We start from the raw sequence: 19,250 nt of genomic DNA on the forward strand, positions 1-19,250 counted from the left end.
GGGAAAAGCCAGAGGCATCAGCAGACCCCATTGGCAGACCCCATCGGCCACTCGCTCGCTCTTGTGGAACAGGTGTGAGAAGCTCAGGGGTCTTCCGGTAGAGCTCTGCTTCTCCAAAGGGCCAGAGTCCAGCAGCCCCTTGCAGACTGCCCAGTTGGGGGCAGGGGAGTCCCCTCTGAAGGTGCCCAGCACCCACTGGGGTAGGTGGCCTTCCTAGATGGGGAGGGGGGTGTTAAGGGGCTTTTCATATCTATTTCAAATCTGTGACCCTTTTATCGTGATGTGACCACATGTGGTTATGTTGACACGCCCCCCCTCCCAAACTGGCCAAGGATGGGCCTGGAGGGGGCGGGAGGGGCGGGGCGGGGCGGGGCCCCGGGTGGGCGTGTCCACAGCTTTGCTTCCCAACTTGGCTCTGCACCCTCGCCCCACTTCGGGGGCTTGCCAGAGCCCGGGGGAGGTTTCAGGGGTTGAGCGGACGTTACACAAGCGAGAAAGGCCGGCGTGGGGCCCCCGCCCTGTCCCCCCAAACTTCTGCGCAGAGCCAAAGGCGGCGGGTCGCCGGTCCCGCCGCTCTCCCGGGTCCCCTGGCTGCTCCACACGGGGGCTCCGGGTCCGTCCGAAGCGGGAGTTGGCAAGGGCGCCCTGCGGCCGCCCCGCCGGCCTCCTGCCCCTCCCCCTCCGCCTGCTGCCGCCGCCGCCGCTGCTCCTCCTGCGCTCCGGGCGGGCCGGGCATTTGCATGCGACTCAGACGGGCCCCGAGCGCCTGTGGACGCGCCGCCCCGAGGAGGAGGAGGAGGAGGCGGAGGGAGGCGGAGGCGGGGCCGGCGGGGCCTCCCGAGCAGCAGCGGCAGCGGCAGTGGCGCCCGAGCAGGGGCAGGAGCCGGAGCCGGAGCAGCCGGAGGAGCAGGCGGGGGCGGCGGGGCGGGCGGCGGCGGGGTCGGTGCGGGATGTCGTCGATCCTGCCCTTCACGCCGCCCATCGTGAAGCGGCTGCTGGGCTGGAAGAAGGGCGAGCAGAACGGGCCCGAGGAGAAGTGGTGCGAGAAGGCCGTCAAGAGCCTCGTCAAGAAGCTCAAGAAGAGCGGCCAGCTGGACGAGCTCGAGAAGGCCATCACCGGCCAGAGCGCCGCCACCAAGTGCATCACCATCCCCAGGTGCCCGCCGCCCGACGGGACGGGACGGGCAGGGAAGCAGGGCGGCGGGGGGCACGGGGCCGGACCCGGCGAGGCCTCTCGGGCAAGTCCCCCGCCCCGCTCCTGCGAGGCCAGGCGCCGTCGGGGCGGAGGGGGCTTTGGGGGTCGCGCCGGGAGGCCCGTCGAGCAGGGCCGGCGCCTTGGATCCCGGCCGGGGTTGGGAGCCCGGGACACCGGAGGGGGAGGGGGAGGGGGAGTCCCTGCCCGGGCTGGGGGCGCTTTGCCCCCCCCCCCCATAAGGCGCCGTCGATGCGATGTGCGAAAGAGCCAGGTCCGCTTGAGGCTACGGCCAGAATGTGTGTCTGTCTCCTCCACCCCCCCCCCCCCGGCAGGGCTCTCTCTGGGATAGAATAAGGGCTCGGGGGGGGGGGGGATCGGGACTCCCACCCAGGCCTCTGGGACCTGCTGAGAGAAAAGGTTTGCACCGTGACTCCAGGCATTGTGGCCTCGGAAGTACATTTCTCAGGGACTTTCCCGTCAGGGGCAGGCAGGTTGGGAGCTCGGCTCTTGCTGCTCCAGGCTGAAGGGAACTTCCACATTCAGGGGTGGTGTACCTCTGCCACGGGGGGCTCATCCCTCTTTTTCTTGATATACTCGGCTGGGGGTCCCCTGGAACTGTTTCCAGAGGCGAGTCCATCTGACCAAGGTTGTTGGGCTCTCAAAAGCTGCAACCCCCAAAATCTTGTCCGTTTCCAAGATCCTCCCGGACAACAATCCAGCTGGCCGTGGTGCGCGTCTCAATCTGCACGGAGAAAAATGTTCTTTCATTTGGGGCTTTCTCAGCCTCCCCAGAGCACCAGGGCAGGGGGTAGAAGAGTCCGCCACAGCAAATAGAACTTTCTTTCTTTTTTTTGGGGGGGGGCTCCTTCTCGGTGGGGCTCCTTCTCTGGCCAGGAGTGCAGCTGGCTTGGCTGGACCCAGTGGTGGTCACCATGTGGGCGCAGGATTCCCTTTGGGTGGCTCCCATTCATCCTCTTGCCCAGTCTTGCAAGGGGGCACCTCTCGGCGGCTGCTTCAGAAAGCGCTGGGGGGGGGCAGGGAGGGGCCTCTTGTGGGGTTCTGCCTCCCGGGTCATGTGCCGTGGCTTCCGAGCTCTGGCTCCTTTCGGTGCTTCTTTCTCAAGAAGGTTGAACTTCCCGACGGGCCTTCCCAGAAAGCTGTGAAATTGCGGGGTTCTGTTTGTTTTTGTGGCTGCCGCTGGCGTTCCCAGGGCTCCCTAAATGTGTACCTCCGATGTCAGAATGATTTAGCGCGGCGCGGCTGGCGTGCACAAAGGGGCATCTGTTATGCGCAGCAACCAGAAAGGCACGGCTCTTGAGAAAGCTGCAGCGCCGAACGCTTCCCCTTGGAAGGCCTGCAGACAACCTCCAAGGGACCCCCAAGGCTTGACCTTGTTTCTGGCATCTTCTTCTGGGAAACCTTTTTTTTTGGGGGGGGGAGCCAGGAAATCGAATATTCCCAGCATGTATCCAGTTGGGAAAAAAAGTGGAGAACTCGGCAGGCTACTCTGATCGACGGCTGGGAATTTTTTTCTCTGATTCTATATGTTGATATCATTTTTGTCTGTAGCCAAAGGCCGTTACAGTATATATCTGCTTAAATCAATATCCAACACAACAATCAAACAGTGTAAACAAAGACAGGGAAATAAATCGAAGCCCAGCGAATTCCAAGCACTAAAAGGTAAAAAATATTAGCTGTCTGGGGTCACACGCTTGGCTTACAGTTTCCTTGCAGACAGTGCTATAGTGAGTTCTGGGACAAACTTTTGAGTCCAGGGGCTCAGTCCTGGGTTCAAGTTTTCCTGCGCATGCAAACTTCTTCAGGCAGATTTGGGTGGGCAGCCACGTGGGTCTGAAGCTGCAGAACAGAGTTGGAGTCCGGTTTAATTCCATGGATACGAGCTTCCACGTGCTCACAGGCTTCCTCAGCTAAAACCAGACTCAAAATGCCAGCAGTAAATGAGCATGCAGCCACTCCGAAGGTGCTTAACGGATCCCTCAATCCAACAGGGAAAACAAGCTGGGTTTATAAAGCTGTCGTTTGTTTGGGTTCCTATCCAGTCAAGGGAGAGGGATGGGCTGAGAAATCTCAAAATGGGAGACTTCTGGGCAGGTGCGTCTTCAAGAGAGCAATTGGCCAAGACGCTGCCCTTCCACTCCATCCATCTCTCCAGCAGCATCCCTCTGCAGGGCGGTGCTTAGCTCCAGGGTGTGTGCATGGGGGATGGAGCAGACTCTTTTGCTTAAGGAATAGAACAAAAGTTCTTTGCAGGTTTGCGCATTCGGGACTTTTGCTTATAACGCCTGGCCAGCTGGGCGCCCTCATGCAAAAGCTCATGAACCTCCTGTCTGGTCCTGGGAACGGAAGATGCCTGGGATTGAACCGGGGACCTTCTGTGTGCCAACTGGATGCCCCACCGAAGCTGTAGGCCAGGGGTGGCCAAACTGGGGCTCTCCATGGACTACACTTCCCATGAGCCTCATAGTCCGTGGACATCTGGAGAGCTGCAATTAGGCCACACCCACTCTAGGCCTCCCTCCCCCCTTCTACGCAAGGCAGGGAGCTAGGATGACTTCTGTGGTGTCCACATTGTAAGCTGCCTTTTCCGGAAAACACATTGCAAATTATATGTGTATTTTTGGCATGAAGTTGCTGTGTGCGTGTCCAAGCTTCCCCTGCCAGTTTTATCTGTCTCTTTCCCAACCCTGCCTCTGAGACCCTTTCTGTGTGCCCGGGCCATGCGCTCTCATGCGCTCTCTCTCCTTTCCCTTCTCTGGCGATTTTGCCTCGTGAAATGTCACAGAGCTGCTGTGAGCTGTTTCTCTCTCTCTGTGTGTGTGTGTGTAGTGAGCACCCCTTCCACTGTGCGAACGGCAAGAGACATTTCTTGGCCTTCCCCAAAAGCAGACTTGCTCCTCATCCCAGCCTCGCAGCTCCGATAGATTTTGGATGCTCTTCCAACACGCCTCCTTTAAGACTCAGGCGGGCTCTGTGCTCAGAAGTGCTGCCAAAGTGGGGGGGAGGCGCCTCCTCGGTGCTGCTAGAGTCAGGGGGGTGGCCGTGTTGGTCTGCAGCACCAGAACCAAGCCTGAGTCCGGGGGCCCCTTGAAGACCCCCTGCCTTAGGGTTTGCTTTGTCCCTCTGCCCCCCAGTTCTGTTTGCAAGAGAAAATGAGTTTAGCTTTCTTCAGCGCTCTCTATAACAATAGGAGTTCTGTTTGGTTTGGTGCCTTCCCTCACAGCCTTCCCTGCCCCGCACAGGGGACCGCCGCGTAGGTTCAGAATCGGGTCACAGCCTCTGGTGTCCTCTGACGAGGACGGTTTGTTATCCTGGGCTGGCATTTGGCCGGGAGGTTCAGCCAAGGCAATTGCACCCCCCCCCCAACCCCTCCAAACATGCGCGGCTGCACAGAGTCTTTGGACTAATTCCCTCTACGTAGCTGCCTGCAGCAGGCGAAAGGGGTGTGAATTCCCTCGTGGCATTTCTAACCGGCACCACAAGCTCTGGCCTGCATTGCTGTGGAACGCTTTGGAAGTGTCTTACCTGACCTGAAGCCCCGCAAGGTGAGAGCTTTTGCTCTGTTATCCGGGAAACGTGGCTCCAAGTATTCGACTGGGGAACTGTTTCCACGTGGACCGACCCGGAAAGGATGCGTGGGAGGGGGGACTGAAGAGGGGAGAAGACACTTCTGCTGTGGAGGCATATCTCCCCCTCCTCCGTATCTCCATAGCTGGGGTTGATTGGTAATTGTCCTTGTCCTCTTCCTATTAACTCCTTGCTCCTTGTGTTTTTGCCTTGTTTTGATCCAGATGGGGAGCTGTGAGAGTCTGTCTGTAACAGTAGAAAACAGCAAGAGTCCAGGAGCTCTTTAAGAACTAAACACTTAGAGCATTCGCTGGCAGGGGCTCCTGGGAATTGTAGTCCATGGACATCTGGAGGGCCGCAGTTTGACTACCCCTGACTTAGAGAGTCACTCACCAAACGCCTTCCCCAAATTTGGTTAGTCTTGAAGAGCTCTGGCTGTTTTCTGCTGCCCCAGACAGACAAACAAACACCATCTCCCATCTTGATCTATCCGAAGAAGTGAGCAGGGACTCCCAAAAGCTCCTACCTGGCCACAAATTTAGTTACATCTTTAAGATGCCACTGAACGCCTCCTACTTCCTTGTTTGGTTAGGGGGTTTAATTTTGAAGTTGTGTTTTTGGTTTTTGATTTGTTTTCTTTCCACCGTTTTTATGCCATCTTCCCGTCTGTTCAGCTTTTCCAAGTCACTTTATCACTTCAAAGAGATCTTGGGGAAACGGGCACAGGTTGAATCAGTAGCGAACTGGTGGGGAGTAAACAAAGTTCAGTTGAGAAGAGCTGACTTTTGGAGGAATGCCAGAAGGCATTGACGGCTGCGTTTGAAACTTGAATTCAGTACTTCCCGGTTTGCTGGAACATCGGGCCGTCTGAATGCGCCCGGGCCGAAAGACAGAGTGTTCTTTTGGGTTGTGCGAACTCATGTCACTTGTCGTTCCAGGAGATTCTGTTCAGAGATGCATTCGAATTCGGTAGCTTGTCTATTTCATGGAGGTTTTGGCCTCTTAGGGCTGAGCCAGGATTTAGGACAATGGTTGCTGGGATGGGGGGTCCTGTCTGGCTTCAACCTTATTTATCTTTATTTATTTTTGTGCTTGTGTGTCGCCCTTCTTCGGTGCCTTAAGGCGGCTTGCACGGTTTAAAACGCAAAACAAATCTAAAATTTGAAATACATAACTTACTCATTTAAAGCACAAATCGGATCATTTATTTTGCTGGTGTACTTCCTTTCTGCATTGCCCAACTGGGAACCAAAGTGGCTCATATTGTTTCCCACCTCCATTTTATCTTCACAACAACCCTGTGAGGTAGCTGAGGGTGACTGGCCCTAAGTCCCCTAGCCAGCATCCGGAGCATGAGGGAGGATTCGAATCCGGGTCTTCCAGATTCTAGCCCAGTGTTTTAATCAGTGCCCCACGGGGTTTTCAGTCTGTCGGGAGTGCTTGTTTGACGGAGGTGTCCTCCAGAGATTTGGGTGTAGTTGTCGGTGGCTGTCACGGGCCTACTCAGCTAGAAGAGTCCTGCGTGTGCTCCCTGCCTGGGTGTTCTTTTGCCTCCTTTGCAGAATCAGGTCCTCCGACTTGTTCGGCTGGCTTTGGCGGCTAAATAATTAATGCGGAACAGCTCACGACGGAGGAATGATGCCGGCTCGTATTGAAACCCGAACTTGCCGGTCGCTGGGAAGAGGGGAGAGCAGAAAATAGACAAAATCCAAACTGGAGGGCTGGGAAGAAGCGATTCCGGTCAAATTGTGAAATGCTCAGAATGTCTCCAGCAGGGCTGGGCCCGGGGGAGTGAGCGCGTGCCTGTGGGTGTGCGTACACAAACACGTGCGTCGGTGCTTAGGACATCCTTGAGTGCTGACGAAGATGGGGACGCTGTTCAGACCTCTGTTTCCAAACTCCAGGGACCTGGGCTCCTCTTCTGTGCGAGAGAGAAGATTTGGGGGAGGTTTGCCAAGGATGGACTGGTGCCGGCAAGGCCTGCCCGGGCCCTGTGAGTGTCCGTCCCCTCCTGCACACTGTAAGGAGACCCCAGACCAGAGTCTGCAGCAGTTTGCGATTACGTAAAATCCACATTCGGGGCCAGGGAGCAGGAGGCAACAGCTCTCAGAGTGCCCTTTGGCAGGTCTGGAAAGTTTCAGCTTGACGTGACCAGGCAGAAAAAGAGCTGGGTTTTTAATACCCCGATTTCAGTACCCAAAGGAGTCCCCAAGTGGCTGACAAACCACTCCCCTCCTCTTGTCATGAGGGCTGAGAGAGCTCTGAGAGAACTGTGACTGGCCCAAGGTCACCCAGCTGGCTGCATGTGGAGGAGGAGTGCGTAATCGAACCCGGTTCTCCAGATTAGAGGCCATTGCTCTTGACCTCTACATCGTGCCGGTTCTTGACTAATAACTTGTAACCCTTCCATGGCCCAAGCACTTGTTGGTGGGAGTCCTTGATTGATTTATTTTTTATGTGCCAACTTTCTCCCAACGGGGTCTCAAATCAACTCATTTTAGCCTCGCAACAACCCTGTGAGGCTGGCCTGGACTAGCCCCAAATCACCCAGCACGCTCCTACAGCGGCCTGCAAATCTGAACCCTGTTCTCCCCACTGGGGACCCAAGGTGGCTTTGCCCCCCCCCCTCCTCCATTTTACCAACACACCAGTCCTGTCAGGTAGGCAAGAGTGAATGACTGTCCTTGGGTCATGCAGGAAGCTTCCATAGCAGAGCAGGGATTCTCTCGGATTCTAGCCTGACACTTTAACCAGCTGCATTTTAGCCAAGCTGGCTGGCTGCAACGTGATTTCCATAGGCGGCTAAAGATAGCCATTGTGAATTTGTTCTCCTGAAGGGGCAACGTATATATATTTTTTTAACAGCACCCTGCAGAAAACCCAGTCCTCACATATCTTCATAACGCCAGCGAGAGTCCTCTACGAAAGGTCAGCATTAGTGTCCCCCAGCTCTGGAAAAAGGGCCGTGAAAACATATGCCGACGAAAGCTATTTCCCCCTCTGGGTTAATATCCGGCCGGAACACGTCCGAACTCTGCAGTTACGAAAGCTCCCTTTAAAGATCGCCTCGCCCGGCCCTTCTGGAAGTTATTGGCTCTGAGGCCACGAGGCAGAGGGGATCCCGGCTAAATTCGGTGCTGCGGACGATCCGGCGGAAGCCCTGCGATGTGGGACAGGCGTTTGGGGGGTGGTTTGCTGAGCAGAGGGCCAGTGCTGTCACATCTGCCTTCCAGCGTTGCTCGTCTCCCAAGTATGGGGAACTAACCTAAATTTGGGAGAACTCCAGCCCCCGCCTTGAGGTTGGCGACCCCGGCTTCAGGTTTCTGCTCCACCGGTGAGCCGTAATGCTGGAACGGAGGCAGGGTTTTCTGTTTGCCTGGTTGCTTTTGTTTTTTTGGGTACAGTGGAATGAGAGAGAAAGAGGGTAAACAGTGGCTAAAAATAATGCCTCAAAGGGGAAGTGAGTGAACCTTGCCTACTACGAGGGACTCAGAAGATCGGCCGCTCGCCTTTTTATATTTATAAATAAATGGACAGCTGTGTTTCCAGAAAGAGCCCTGGACGCTTCTGAACAGGAGCAGCAAGTCAGCTGACGTTGGGTTTTTAGTCGAAAACAGCTCTCTCTGTTTCTCTCTTTTTTTAAAAAGTGGGGCATGCGCCTACCTCTCGGCCCGCCTTTGCATTCCACGGACGATTAGTGGCAAACCTTAACCAAGCGTCTGTCGATTCAAACGGGTCGCCGTGTTGGTCTGAAGTCGCACAATAAAATCAGAGTCCAGTCAGGCACCTTGAAGACCAACAAAGAAAGCGTGAGCTCCCACCTTGATTAAATCCTGGTTGGTCTTAAAGGTGCGACTGGACTCTGATTTTATGAAGCCCCTGTAATATTTGGCGTCCGTCTCTCTGGTGTTTGGACGCCTGACCACACGGAATATTTTTTGGTCGATGGCTTCTGTGGTCTCCCGTCTGCTGAGGTGGCTTTTGCGCTCCCGGCACGCTAATATTTCCGCCATTTATTTATTGCACATCTTGCAGAGCTGGGGATTGGCCCCACGTGGGTGCCCCCTTGGCTTTACGACCCCGTGTGGCAGGTAGGGTTCAGAGAGAACAGCCTGGTTCCGTCCGGTGAGTGCCATGCTGTGGGGAGATTAGAACTCGGGCCTGGTTGCCTCGCTGCATTTTGGGGGTTCAACCGCGTCTTGGGAGGCTGCTTTGGAACCAAGCCAGGGGGTCCCCAAGGAGAGGAAGAACCACACGCTTTCCCACAAACCCGTGCGCAGCTGCAGGGGGAGTTTGAGCGTGCTCTGGGGACATGCCGTCATTTCATGCGGTGCTGCGGTGGTGAGCCCAGGCAGGGTGTGAACCAAGGACATTCTCCAGCACTCCTCCCAGAATCCTCTGCAGCAAGCCCAAGTGAGGGGTTCCTCGGCGGGTGTCCCAGGGGGAAGGGTGTGCGGCTATCGAGAGAGTCGGGGGAAACCGCAGCCTGAGACCGCTGGGTGGGTCCTGGAGGCTGAATGCCACTTCCTAAAGAGCAGGCTGGGGTTACGTGGATGTGGAGCAGAGCATTCCGTGAATGCCGGCTGTTGCGCGCGAGGGCCCTGCAGGGAAGGCAAGGCGGCCGTGGCTGTGCCCTCCCTCCTCCCCGCCCCCTCCCCACACCCTTAATGAATTTTCTGGGCAAAAGGTAGGTCTCCCTTTTCCAGGGAGTTTTGGCCTGCGTGCTTGAATTCCTGGTGCTTTGAAAAGTATACTGGGTATTTTCCTTCCCTTTTGCGCTCTTGGCAGTTCTGGGGTGCGGAGCCAGGGCCTGGGTAGACTTGTGCCTTGTGCCCTGTTTCTTAAAGGGGGGAGGGACCCAGGAATCAAGCGTAGCATCTGCTGCATTCTTTGTCGCTTCTAAAGTTAGAAGCACTGTTTTTGGAAAGCGGGTGGGGCTCTAGCCTTTTCCCAGTAGGTTTTGTCCAAAAATAGTTACGAGCAGCGGACACTCGTCCGGAGAACCTGGTTTGATTCCTCGCTCCTTCACATGCAGCCCCCTTGGTGACCTTGAGCCAGTCCCAGTTCTCTTAGGGCTGTTCTTGCGGAACGGTTCTCTCCGAGCTCTCTCGGCCTCACCCACCTCACAGGGGAGAGGAAGGGAAAGGTCTTTGTAAGCTGCTTCGAGACGCCTTCCGGCTGTGAAAAGTGAAGTAGACAAAAACAGCTCTTCTCAAAAGAGCTTTTATTTCTGTCTGTCAGAACCACCCCCGGAGGTGCGGCCCCAAAGGTTGAGCCTCACCTTTCCTGCCTGCAGGCGAGGCCTTCTGTCGGTCGGCCGCCAGCCCCGCTTAGCCCAAAACGGCCCCAAAGGGCTGGGAAACGCCCCGGCTGTGCACGCCGCCCGGCCGCCTGGGCAAGTGATTCACTGTTTAATATCTCCACGGACTTCCCATCATCAGATACGTCGGGAGCTTTATAAGGACTGAGTCACCCGGCTTTCTGCTGAGCTCCCAGGTCTTTGAGTCACGGCTGGGAACGCTGATCGGAGCCCTCTGCAGCCTGGGAAGGGACCCAGCGCATCCCTGCCCTCCGGGGCGGCACACCCGGTCGGATAAACCCTTTTCGGGGGGGGGGGGGCTTCGTTGTGATTCCAGACTGGGGACGGGTCTTGTCGGGTTTTCATCTCAGGTTGGCATTGAACGGTGTCGTTTCTGTACCTCCGATCTTTGGGAAAGAGGTAATGATTTTGAATGCACACACATTGGGGGTTGATATGGCGATGCTGAGTTTGAATCCGGGTGAGTGACAGGAGACGCTGGGTTGGATCCAGTAACGAAAGAAGCAACACCCCCCCCCCCCGTTCCCTCTTCCTCCTACAGACCCGTGATTTGTGCTCAAATTGTTCCAGAAGATTCCCCATCCCTCCTCTGCATCACTTCCGGGAGATCGTGCAGGGGTGCCAACTCCCGGTTCGGATTTCCCTGGAATTGCGGGGCGTGGAGCTGGGGCGGCAGGAATGGATTACGAAGAGAAACAACTTTGCAGAGGAAGAGAAGACAGAATTCTACGGTCCGTGCTGCGTGTCCTGGAGGCAAGCAGAGAGGAAGTGTGCTCAAGGGAGCAGGAAGTCCCCAACTCAGCCCCTGAGGACAGAGGAAGACTCTGGCAAAAACGCCAGGAAGTTCCTAATCGAGCGATGCTCAGCCTCCTCCCAGCCTGCCCCGCTTGCAGGACATTCCTCAGATGCTTTTGAATCATGCCTGGTCCGGTCTGGCTTCCCAAAAGCCCCTCGAAAACTCGCTTCAGCGTTTGCAGGAGATAAGCAGGCCAGCTTTTCCTGGCCGGGTTTGGCTGTTTTGACTTTCTAAGCAGCGGTTGTGATTTTTGCCCCGAGGCCACGGGCTTGTCTGAGCAGGCTTCCTGGGGCTGCTGTGTAATCATTTCAATAGCTCCAGGGTTCCCCCCCCCCCATAGCTTGCAGAGAGGCTTGCCTTTCCCTCCTGCAGCAAGCAGGCTGTAATAACAAGTCCTTTATCATTATTTGCCGTGCACAAGCTACAGGTGCTTAACAAAGCAAACAGGAACAAAAACAACAACAACAATCCCGCACAGGAGCCTCCGAAGGGTCCCTTTCAGAACCTGTTTCAGCAGAGCAGGCTGGCGCCCCCTGAATGTCAGCTGGGGCACTCTGAATGAATCCTGGTCACGAACGGGGGCTTTGCTTGGGACGGGGACTCGGTTTCGGTCTTCCCGCTGTGCTTGGCAGGAGTCGGCCCTCTAGGCTTCCCAGACAGGGCTGTTCTCGCTCGCTGCCTTCCAAGGAACTGCTGAAGAAGCAGGCCCCAGGGTGTGATCCTGACGTCGGTGACTCACGGGGACTTTGCATGCAGGGCCTGTTTGCGCGCATTCCAGAAGACCGTCGCATAACCTCTCTGGGCTTTTTTGGAAAGCGCATGAGGGGTGCCCAAGGGCACGATGGAAGATGGTGCAGTCAAAAGGGGCCGCTGGCAAGAGAAGAGCTACCCGGCAGAGGGTTAAAGGGTTCCTTTGGGGCCGGGCAGTTTCCCTTCCCTGTGGGTTGTTTTGCTGTGGTGGACCTCAAACTTTCTGAAAGGGAACCGATTTCTAAACTTTGCTTTTTGGTAACAGTTTGCTGGTTCTGACCTGGATGGCTCAGGCTAGTCCTCGCCCGTGAGAGCTCAGGAGGACAGCGGGTCAGGCCTGGTGGGGACGTGGATGGCCAGCGGATAAGGAAGCCCGGGGCCACTCCGCAGAGGCAGGTCATGGCAGGACACCCCTCAGAATCTCTTGCCTCAAAACCTAACAGCAGGGGAGGCCAAACTGTGACTCTCCAGATGTCCGTGGACTACAATTCCCATGAGCCCCTGGAGAGCCACAGTTTGGCCTCACAGCATCCACAAATTCGATTTGTCAGCACCCTCCGTCCACTGCCTTTTATCGGTCAGTTTATTGGTCAGGATCTACTTAATCACCTTCCCGGGAGGCAGGTGGGGCTGAGAGAGCTCTGACAGAACTGCTATGGGAGAACAGCTCTAACAGGACTGTGACGGGAATGCTGTTGAGCTGAAACGCTGCTGTAAAACGATGCTTGCGTGGGCAAAAAGAGGGTGAAAAAGAGACTTTTTTAAGAACCTGAGTCTTCCAACCGACTTGTGTCGGTCATGCAGACCACTGCATGACCAGCCCGGAATGGAACCTCCATGTGCAGAAGCAGCATCACTTGGAGCAGCCAATAGGGCTGCCCTGTTTGTATCCTGCTGGCCGTAGTACTTATCTAAATCAAGGATCTCCAACGGGGTCAGAGGAGAAGTGTGGGATTTCCCCCCCAATACTCAGAAGTTGCTCTCCCTAAAGAAAATATTTGCAGTCCTTCGTCTACTGGAGTCAAAGACATTCTTGTGCACAAAGCAAGGAGGGGGGGCTGGGGAGGAAGGGGGGGGCGGCTTGTAATATGAGAAAACCTGGAAATCGGCACACAGGCCTTGCAAGAGGCAGGGTTCCTCCAGATCTAGCCTGCTGCTTTTGATTAGATGCACATTTGCTGCTGTAACTTAACACCCCGGCTGGCTGACCCAGCTGCCGAGCTGTGCTGGACCGAGTGAAAAGGCATGGAGGAGCAGCACCAGCGGTGTCTCTGGATCGTGGCCTCTGTGGATCGTGATCCGTGTAGGGATCGGAGGGATCCCTTGCCTTTGGGAGGCCGAGCTCACCTAGGACGTTATGGCAGGGGTGGCTAAACTGTGGCTCTCCAGATGTCCATGGACTACAATTCCCATGAGCCCCTGCTGGCAGGGGCCCATGGGAATTGTAGTCCATGGACATCTGGAGAGCCACAGTTCGGCCACCCCTGCCTTCTGGCACAACCAGAGACCAACCACCCTCTCAACGGAAGAGTCATTGCAGATACTGTGGCAGGCTAGGACCCTGGGCGCCCTGAGTTCAGATTCCCGTGTCTCCCACAGAAGCTTGCTGGGTGACTTGGGCCTGCCTGTGGCCTACCTGGCAGGATTGCTGTTGCATGATCAGATGGGGGGCAAGAATTACATTCTGAACTGCTTTTAAGTCCCAACCGTGGGGAGAAAAGGGGGATCAATTCTGCTGTCATCAGTCAGGCCAGTAAGAATGGCCTCCCTCGCAGAAATGTTTTGGGGGTCCAAGAGGTGCATTCGGAGCCCCTCATTGCTCTTGTGCGCCCACCCCCAGATAACCATGGGCAGCTATGCAAACAGGGTCAGCTGTCAGGCAGGGGAGGTCCCCCCTCCCCCCCTGCAGCCATCTGCTAGCGAATCCGTCCTGGCAGAAGCCACCAGCTGGGACGGTTTTGCTCCGGGTTTCAGGAGATGATTAATATGCTCTCCGTTTTACCGAGGGCATAAAAGGAAGATCCTAATTCAGCCCTAATCCCCCCAGGTTCAGTGTCTCCGCCCCCCCCCCTTGCTCCTGCGAGCCAGGAAATAATGCTCTGAGGGGAGGCCATACAAATGCCCAGGAAGGCCCCTCTGGCCAGTGTGCACCCTCTTCAAGGGCATCTCATCAGTAGGGAAGGGTGGTGTAATCAAGAGCCCTGACCGTCACACCTGATCCCTTCAGAAGGTCCTCGGCTCTCCTGCCTGCCGGACGCACCCGATGAGAAATAAGGAACATGCTCGTTAGATCCCGGAAGCTACGCAGGGCTTCAGCGCTTAGATGGCAGGCCCCCCCTGCAAGGAAGGCCAGGGCTGCCCCTCAGAGGCGGGCAAGGGCTCTCTCTCCTGGCGACCCTGCAGGGGCCCATAAGTCAGCTGCCCCTTGATGGTACAAAAGGGAAACTGGCAGAGTTGGGGAGGGGGGATTGGGGCAGAGACGCCCTGGGCTTGCAGCATCTATCCTGGCGGGGCTGTTCATGCCTCTGCCCCGGGCCTTAGGGCAGAAGCGGCTTTGGGGGCTGGAAGGCGCTTAGGCCGGGAAGGGCTTGGCCTGCTTCTTTTGTTGCCGACTCTCTTATCAACATTCCTGCCGGGGATGCGAAGATCTCTCCTCAAGGTCTTGCGGGAAGAAGGGGACGCTTGTTTGCTCAGAGCCTGCAGGGATGTTTTCGGCCCCGGCAAGAGGGTGGGTGGTTAGTTTGCAGCTCCTTCCTGTGGACAGAATGACAGGCCCTTTATTATTATTATTATTATTATTATTATTATTATTATTATTATTATTATTATTATTATTATTATTAAAATAATTTTCTGGATTTTTCCAAATAACAGCTAATGCAGTGGTTTTCTTAAAGCTCGTCAGCATAATGTATGCTCCCTTCCTCGGGAGGTGGTGGGTTCTCCACCTTTGGAGATTTTTAAACAGAGCCTGGATAGAAGCTGATTCTGGGAAGGCTCCAGGGGGTGGCAGGTGACAGTGGATCAGCGAGAGGGTTGTGAGTGTCCTGCGTAGTGCAGGGGGCTGGACTAGATGGCCCAGAAGCAGAGGGGGTTGGCCATGGCCTTCCTGATTACAAAGGTAATTGGGGTCTCAGGATCCAAAGTTTGTCACGCTGAGCAGGATCCTGGACAAATGTCGGTCCCAGCACCCATTTCCAGTTGAGAGTCAGGCTGGAGTGAAGGATGGCCGTAACCGATTGGGATCTTCTCTGTGAAGAGATGAGCCCTTGCATCTTCAGATATATTGCAATGACTATTGTTCTTGCAAGCGAAGGAAGGAAGGAAGGAAGGAAGGAAGGAAGGAAGGAAGGAAGGAAGGAAGGAAGGAAGGAAGGAAGGAAGGAAGGAAGGAAGGAAGGAAGGAAGGAAGGAGACAGGCTGAATGTGGTAAGCATTACCCCTGAATAAACAGACTTTAATGTCTGAACATGGACATCTCCCCTTCTGTTGTCATCTTTTGCCAGCGGGCGAAAACTTGTTTGTTTCCTTTGGCGTTTGCTCAGCGATCCCTCCTTTCTGACCAATGTTTTAATTGCTAGGTTTTAAAAAAAAGTGTCTCTGTACATATTTTAACTCTGTTTTCAAACTCAGTGAGGCATGCTTCTTTGGGGTGTGTGTGTGTGTGATTTCAGTCGTTTGAAAATGTTATTTTTGCTGCGTACGTTTTAAATCGTCGGCTACCGTCATGGCCTTTGTGGGGGCAGAAAGGCAGGCTGTAGATTTCTGAAAGTAAAGGAATGCAAATCTTAGCAAAAAATGGAGTTCAGGGTGTTACCCTCTCTCTTTGCCTCTCCTCCTACCTCACAGGGACGTTGTGCGGATGCAACGCAGAAGGGAAGAATGGTGCTTGGTCTGTGGACCTCACTTGTGATTGGGAGTGGGTGGGCAGAAGGGATTGTGTCCCTGCTTGGCTCTTGTGGCCCTTCCTTGCATGCCCAGGGAAATGCCAGTCGCCACTTTGGGGTCCAGAGGCCAATTTCTTCCCAGCCAGACTGGCCAGGGAGTTTGTTTTTTTAAGGGGGCATCATCTGGCCATGATATCAGGGTGAGTTTCCTGCGTTCTGCAGGGGGCTGGACTAGATGTCCCTGGAGGCCCCTTCCAACACCATGGCTTAAAAACCATTTCCTCCCTTTCTCTCCACACGACTTAGGGGTACATATCTCACAGGAGTCCTGGCCCAGGGGTTGTTACCTGGCAGACGGTGTAGGAAACTATCCAGAAATATGCTGAAGGCACAGTTATGCGCATCAGATTCTGACAGCCGTCCTGCATTTCATGCGCCCGTGCCTATGGAAAGAATCGCCCTGCAGCATTTGATTGCTGGGGCTTTTCCTTGCAGTGATTAATGGGCAGAATTGCGCCAGGATACAGGATCCTTCTCCAGGGACTGGGGGGACATGACAATTCCACAGACTTGTGTGGTTTTTGTCTCGCCTCATGTTCTTAAAAAGCCTCGGCATGCGCGTGTGTTGGGGTTAGAGCTCCACTTTGTTTTTGAGACTGTGGTTCTCACTGTGCCTCTGCTGCTAGCCCTTAGATGGAGAGTCAGCAGGTTGTAGCAGTAAAGTCTCCGGCTAGGATCCCAGGTTCGAATCCCCACTCTCCGAGGGGACCTTGGGCCGATTGCACGCTTTCAGCCTAACCTACTTGCAGGTTCAGGGAGGACTCCGTGTTGGCCCGGAGCAGCAGAGTTAAGGGTGCCCCTGGACTCAGACAAGACCACCGTGCCTTCCTGTGCAAGCTTATACCCCAAATAAAACTGCTGTGGTCTTCAGAGTGCCCTGGACTCAATCTGGGCTCTACCTCGCAGGGTTGTGGGGCAATTCTCTCCTTGTGCTTTGCTGCTTTTGCAAAGCCAGTTTTTCCTCGTGCTTTTCGTGCGGAGGACTGAAAAACACAGCAATTTCTCCAGGAAACTCTGATCCGTTTTCTGAGGTTTCTCCTCGTAATCCCCAGCAGCCTTCTCAGGGCTGGGCTCTTAGCTTTGCTCCCTGGTCAGGCCAGCGGAGCGTCACGGAGAAGCTGAGGCCAGACTTTGGGGGAGTTTGGAGCCCTTCCCGGCCCAAGGGGGGAGGTGCTAGCCCAGGATTAATTGCTCCTTGCGCCGTTTGGGATCAATTACAATTGTGCAAGCTCACGTCCGTGGAGTATCAACATGTGGCGTTTCGCAAATACGAGAGACGTTTCTGAACGGTCACGGGACGGTTAATACTACCGGGGTAGGAAGGGAGGCCTTCGGCGAGGTCATACTTGGCCAGGAGTCTCACAGAGACGGTCTCTGAAGGCGTTCGCTCCTGGCCGAGGACCAAGCTGAGCTATTGCACGTTGCTGGAGTCCGTCAAAGCCGCCGGCCGACTCCTCGGCGCGGACGCGGCAGTCCCGGAGCCAAATCCTCTTCCCTTCCCCGTGTGGTCCCGGGAAAGCCAGCCCCTCACGGCAAAGATGAGGTTTGGAAAGGTGGCGTGGACGGATGAGAGGTTCTCCAGGGAGCTCGTACACGGCTCCCTGTTTTAGCAGCACAACAGTCCTGTGGGGTAGGCCGAGGGAGCAGGACTTGGCCACGGGTGTCGTAGCTGTGTGGCAGTTTCAGCCGAAGTGGCACCAGGCCTGGTCTAGCCCTTTTGTCACTGCAGAAGCTCTGTCTTTGCTCCCTCTTAGAGGTGACAATTGGTGCTTCGAACCCTGCTGTACATGGAGAGCCAGACGGACATCCAGTTCCCCCCCCCCTCAGCCTGTCCCTTCCTGAAAGGAGCGGGTGGGAGGCATGTGCGACCCTCTGTGGCTCCTAAGAAGCAGAGACCAGCCCTGGGTGACCCCGACCACCTAGATCTCGGGAGCGAAGCCGAATGGGCTGCAGGCTTTCAGCGCATGGGGGAGCCCCCCAAAGTTTTGCAGAGATCGCAGGCTTCTCAGGCGATGAGTCATCTCGGATTTGAAAATCTGTTTAGTGTTCAGAGGCACATCGATGCGTTCGCCCTTCTGAGGTTTGGCCTTGGCAGCCGTCTGTGTCGGAGGTTGTTTGGCTGGACCGGGCGTCCTGCATGCGCTGGAGCTTCAGGGGCCCGACCGAGCTCCTGGCTGCACAGGCACGCATGAAAACACACAAGTGCCTTTTGGCCCAGCTGCTCCCTTCAGCAGAGAAAGAGTGCGTGTGTGGAGCGGGCGGGGGGGGGGGATGATCTCATTCCCTCCCAGGCTCCTGTGTAAGCACAGCCCTCGGGAAACCACACTGAAATTTCCTGAACCACCAAAGGCCCAGGCCAGGGAGTGTTGCCCAACACTGCAGCCTTGAAAGGGTTGCCCTAGCAGCCGTTGACGTCGCCTCCGAGATCTCGGAGGAAGCCCCCCACCCTTGCCATCAGCCGGGAAACGGCAGACCCCCCTCCCCCCCCCCCAGCAGAAAGTACAGGGTCTTCTCAGCTTTCGATTAAAACTAACATTGTCTTGCTGGACTGCTTTGCATGGGGCCATCCAGTCCAGCGGCTGGCAGGAAAGTCTCCTGCAGAACGTGAGAGGCTGTTTCTTATTCAACCTCCCCTCATAATCAGGGCAGATTAATAGAAAAGAAAAGCTGTTTTTTTAAATATATGCTTTGCTTTTTACTACCCAAAGGAGTCTCAGAGTGGCTTGCAAAGACTGTTCCCTTCCTCTCCCCACAGCGGACACCCAGTGAGGCGGGTGGGACGGGGAGAGCTCTAAGAGACCTGCCATAACAGGACTGTGACTAGCCCGAGGTGACCCAGCTGGTTGCATGTGGAGGTGGAGCGTGGAATCGACCCTAGCTCTTCAGATTAGAAGCTGCCGCTCTTAACCACAACACCAATTCCCAAAGCACCTTTCCCTGCCTCTCCCCACAACAGACACCCTGTGAGGCAGGTGGGGCCGAGGGAGCTCTGAGAGAACTGCTCTGCAAGAACAGCTCCAGGAGAACTGTGACTACCCCATGGTCCCCCAGCTGACTGCATGTGGAAGAGGACTGGGGAATCAGACCTGGTTCTCCAGGAGGGAACCCGCCATCCTTAATCCCTAGACCAGGGGTAGTCAAACTGTGGCCCTCCAGATGTTCATGGACTACAATTCCCAGAAGCCCCTGCCAGCGAATGCTGGCAGGGGCTCATGGGAATTGTAGTCCATGGACATCTGGAGGACCACAGGTTGACTAACCCTGCCGTAGATTACATTTTGTTTGCATCCCGTTCGGCTCAAGAGGAGTTTACAATTTAAAGGGAAAACAAGACAGATCTGAGAGCGGCATGGTTGTTGTTTGTTTGGTGAGTGTGTGTGTGTGTGTTTTGTGTGCTCATGTTTTGTGCAAGGGTAATTACTGTGTTTTGCAGTGTTTTGAAGCCCTTGGGTAAAGCACGGGGAGGGCAGCTAAGATGGCGAGGGAGAAGAAGGGCCGGTTTGTTTATATCCTCCTTTTCACCACCTGAAGGAGCCCCAAAGCAGCTCACAAGCACCTTTCCCTTCTGCTCCCCACAACAGGCACCCAGGGAGGTAGGCGGGGCTGAGAGAGCTCTGAGAGAACTGGGACTGGCTGCATGTGGAGGAGGAGGAG

General features: G+C 55.5%; 1 protein-coding gene across 1 annotated transcript in view; it reads left to right on the forward strand.

Annotated features, from left to right (window-relative positions):
- The first annotated feature begins 851 nt into the window (after positions 1 to 851).
- SMAD3 (SMAD family member 3) overlaps positions 852 to 19,250 on the forward strand; it is a 37,248-nt gene continuing 18,849 nt past the window's right edge. Inside the window, exon 1 of the mRNA XM_077318314.1 lies at positions 852 to 1,156. Coding sequence (XP_077174429.1) covers positions 951 to 1,156 — 206 coding nt within the window. The 5' untranslated portion in view covers positions 852 to 950. The remainder of the gene's footprint in view (positions 1,157 to 19,250) is intronic.

This window comes from Paroedura picta, chromosome 18, assembly GCF_049243985.1.
Source record: "Paroedura picta isolate Pp20150507F chromosome 18, Ppicta_v3.0, whole genome shotgun sequence".
Taxonomy (NCBI): Eukaryota; Metazoa; Chordata; class Lepidosauria; order Squamata; family Gekkonidae; genus Paroedura; species Paroedura picta.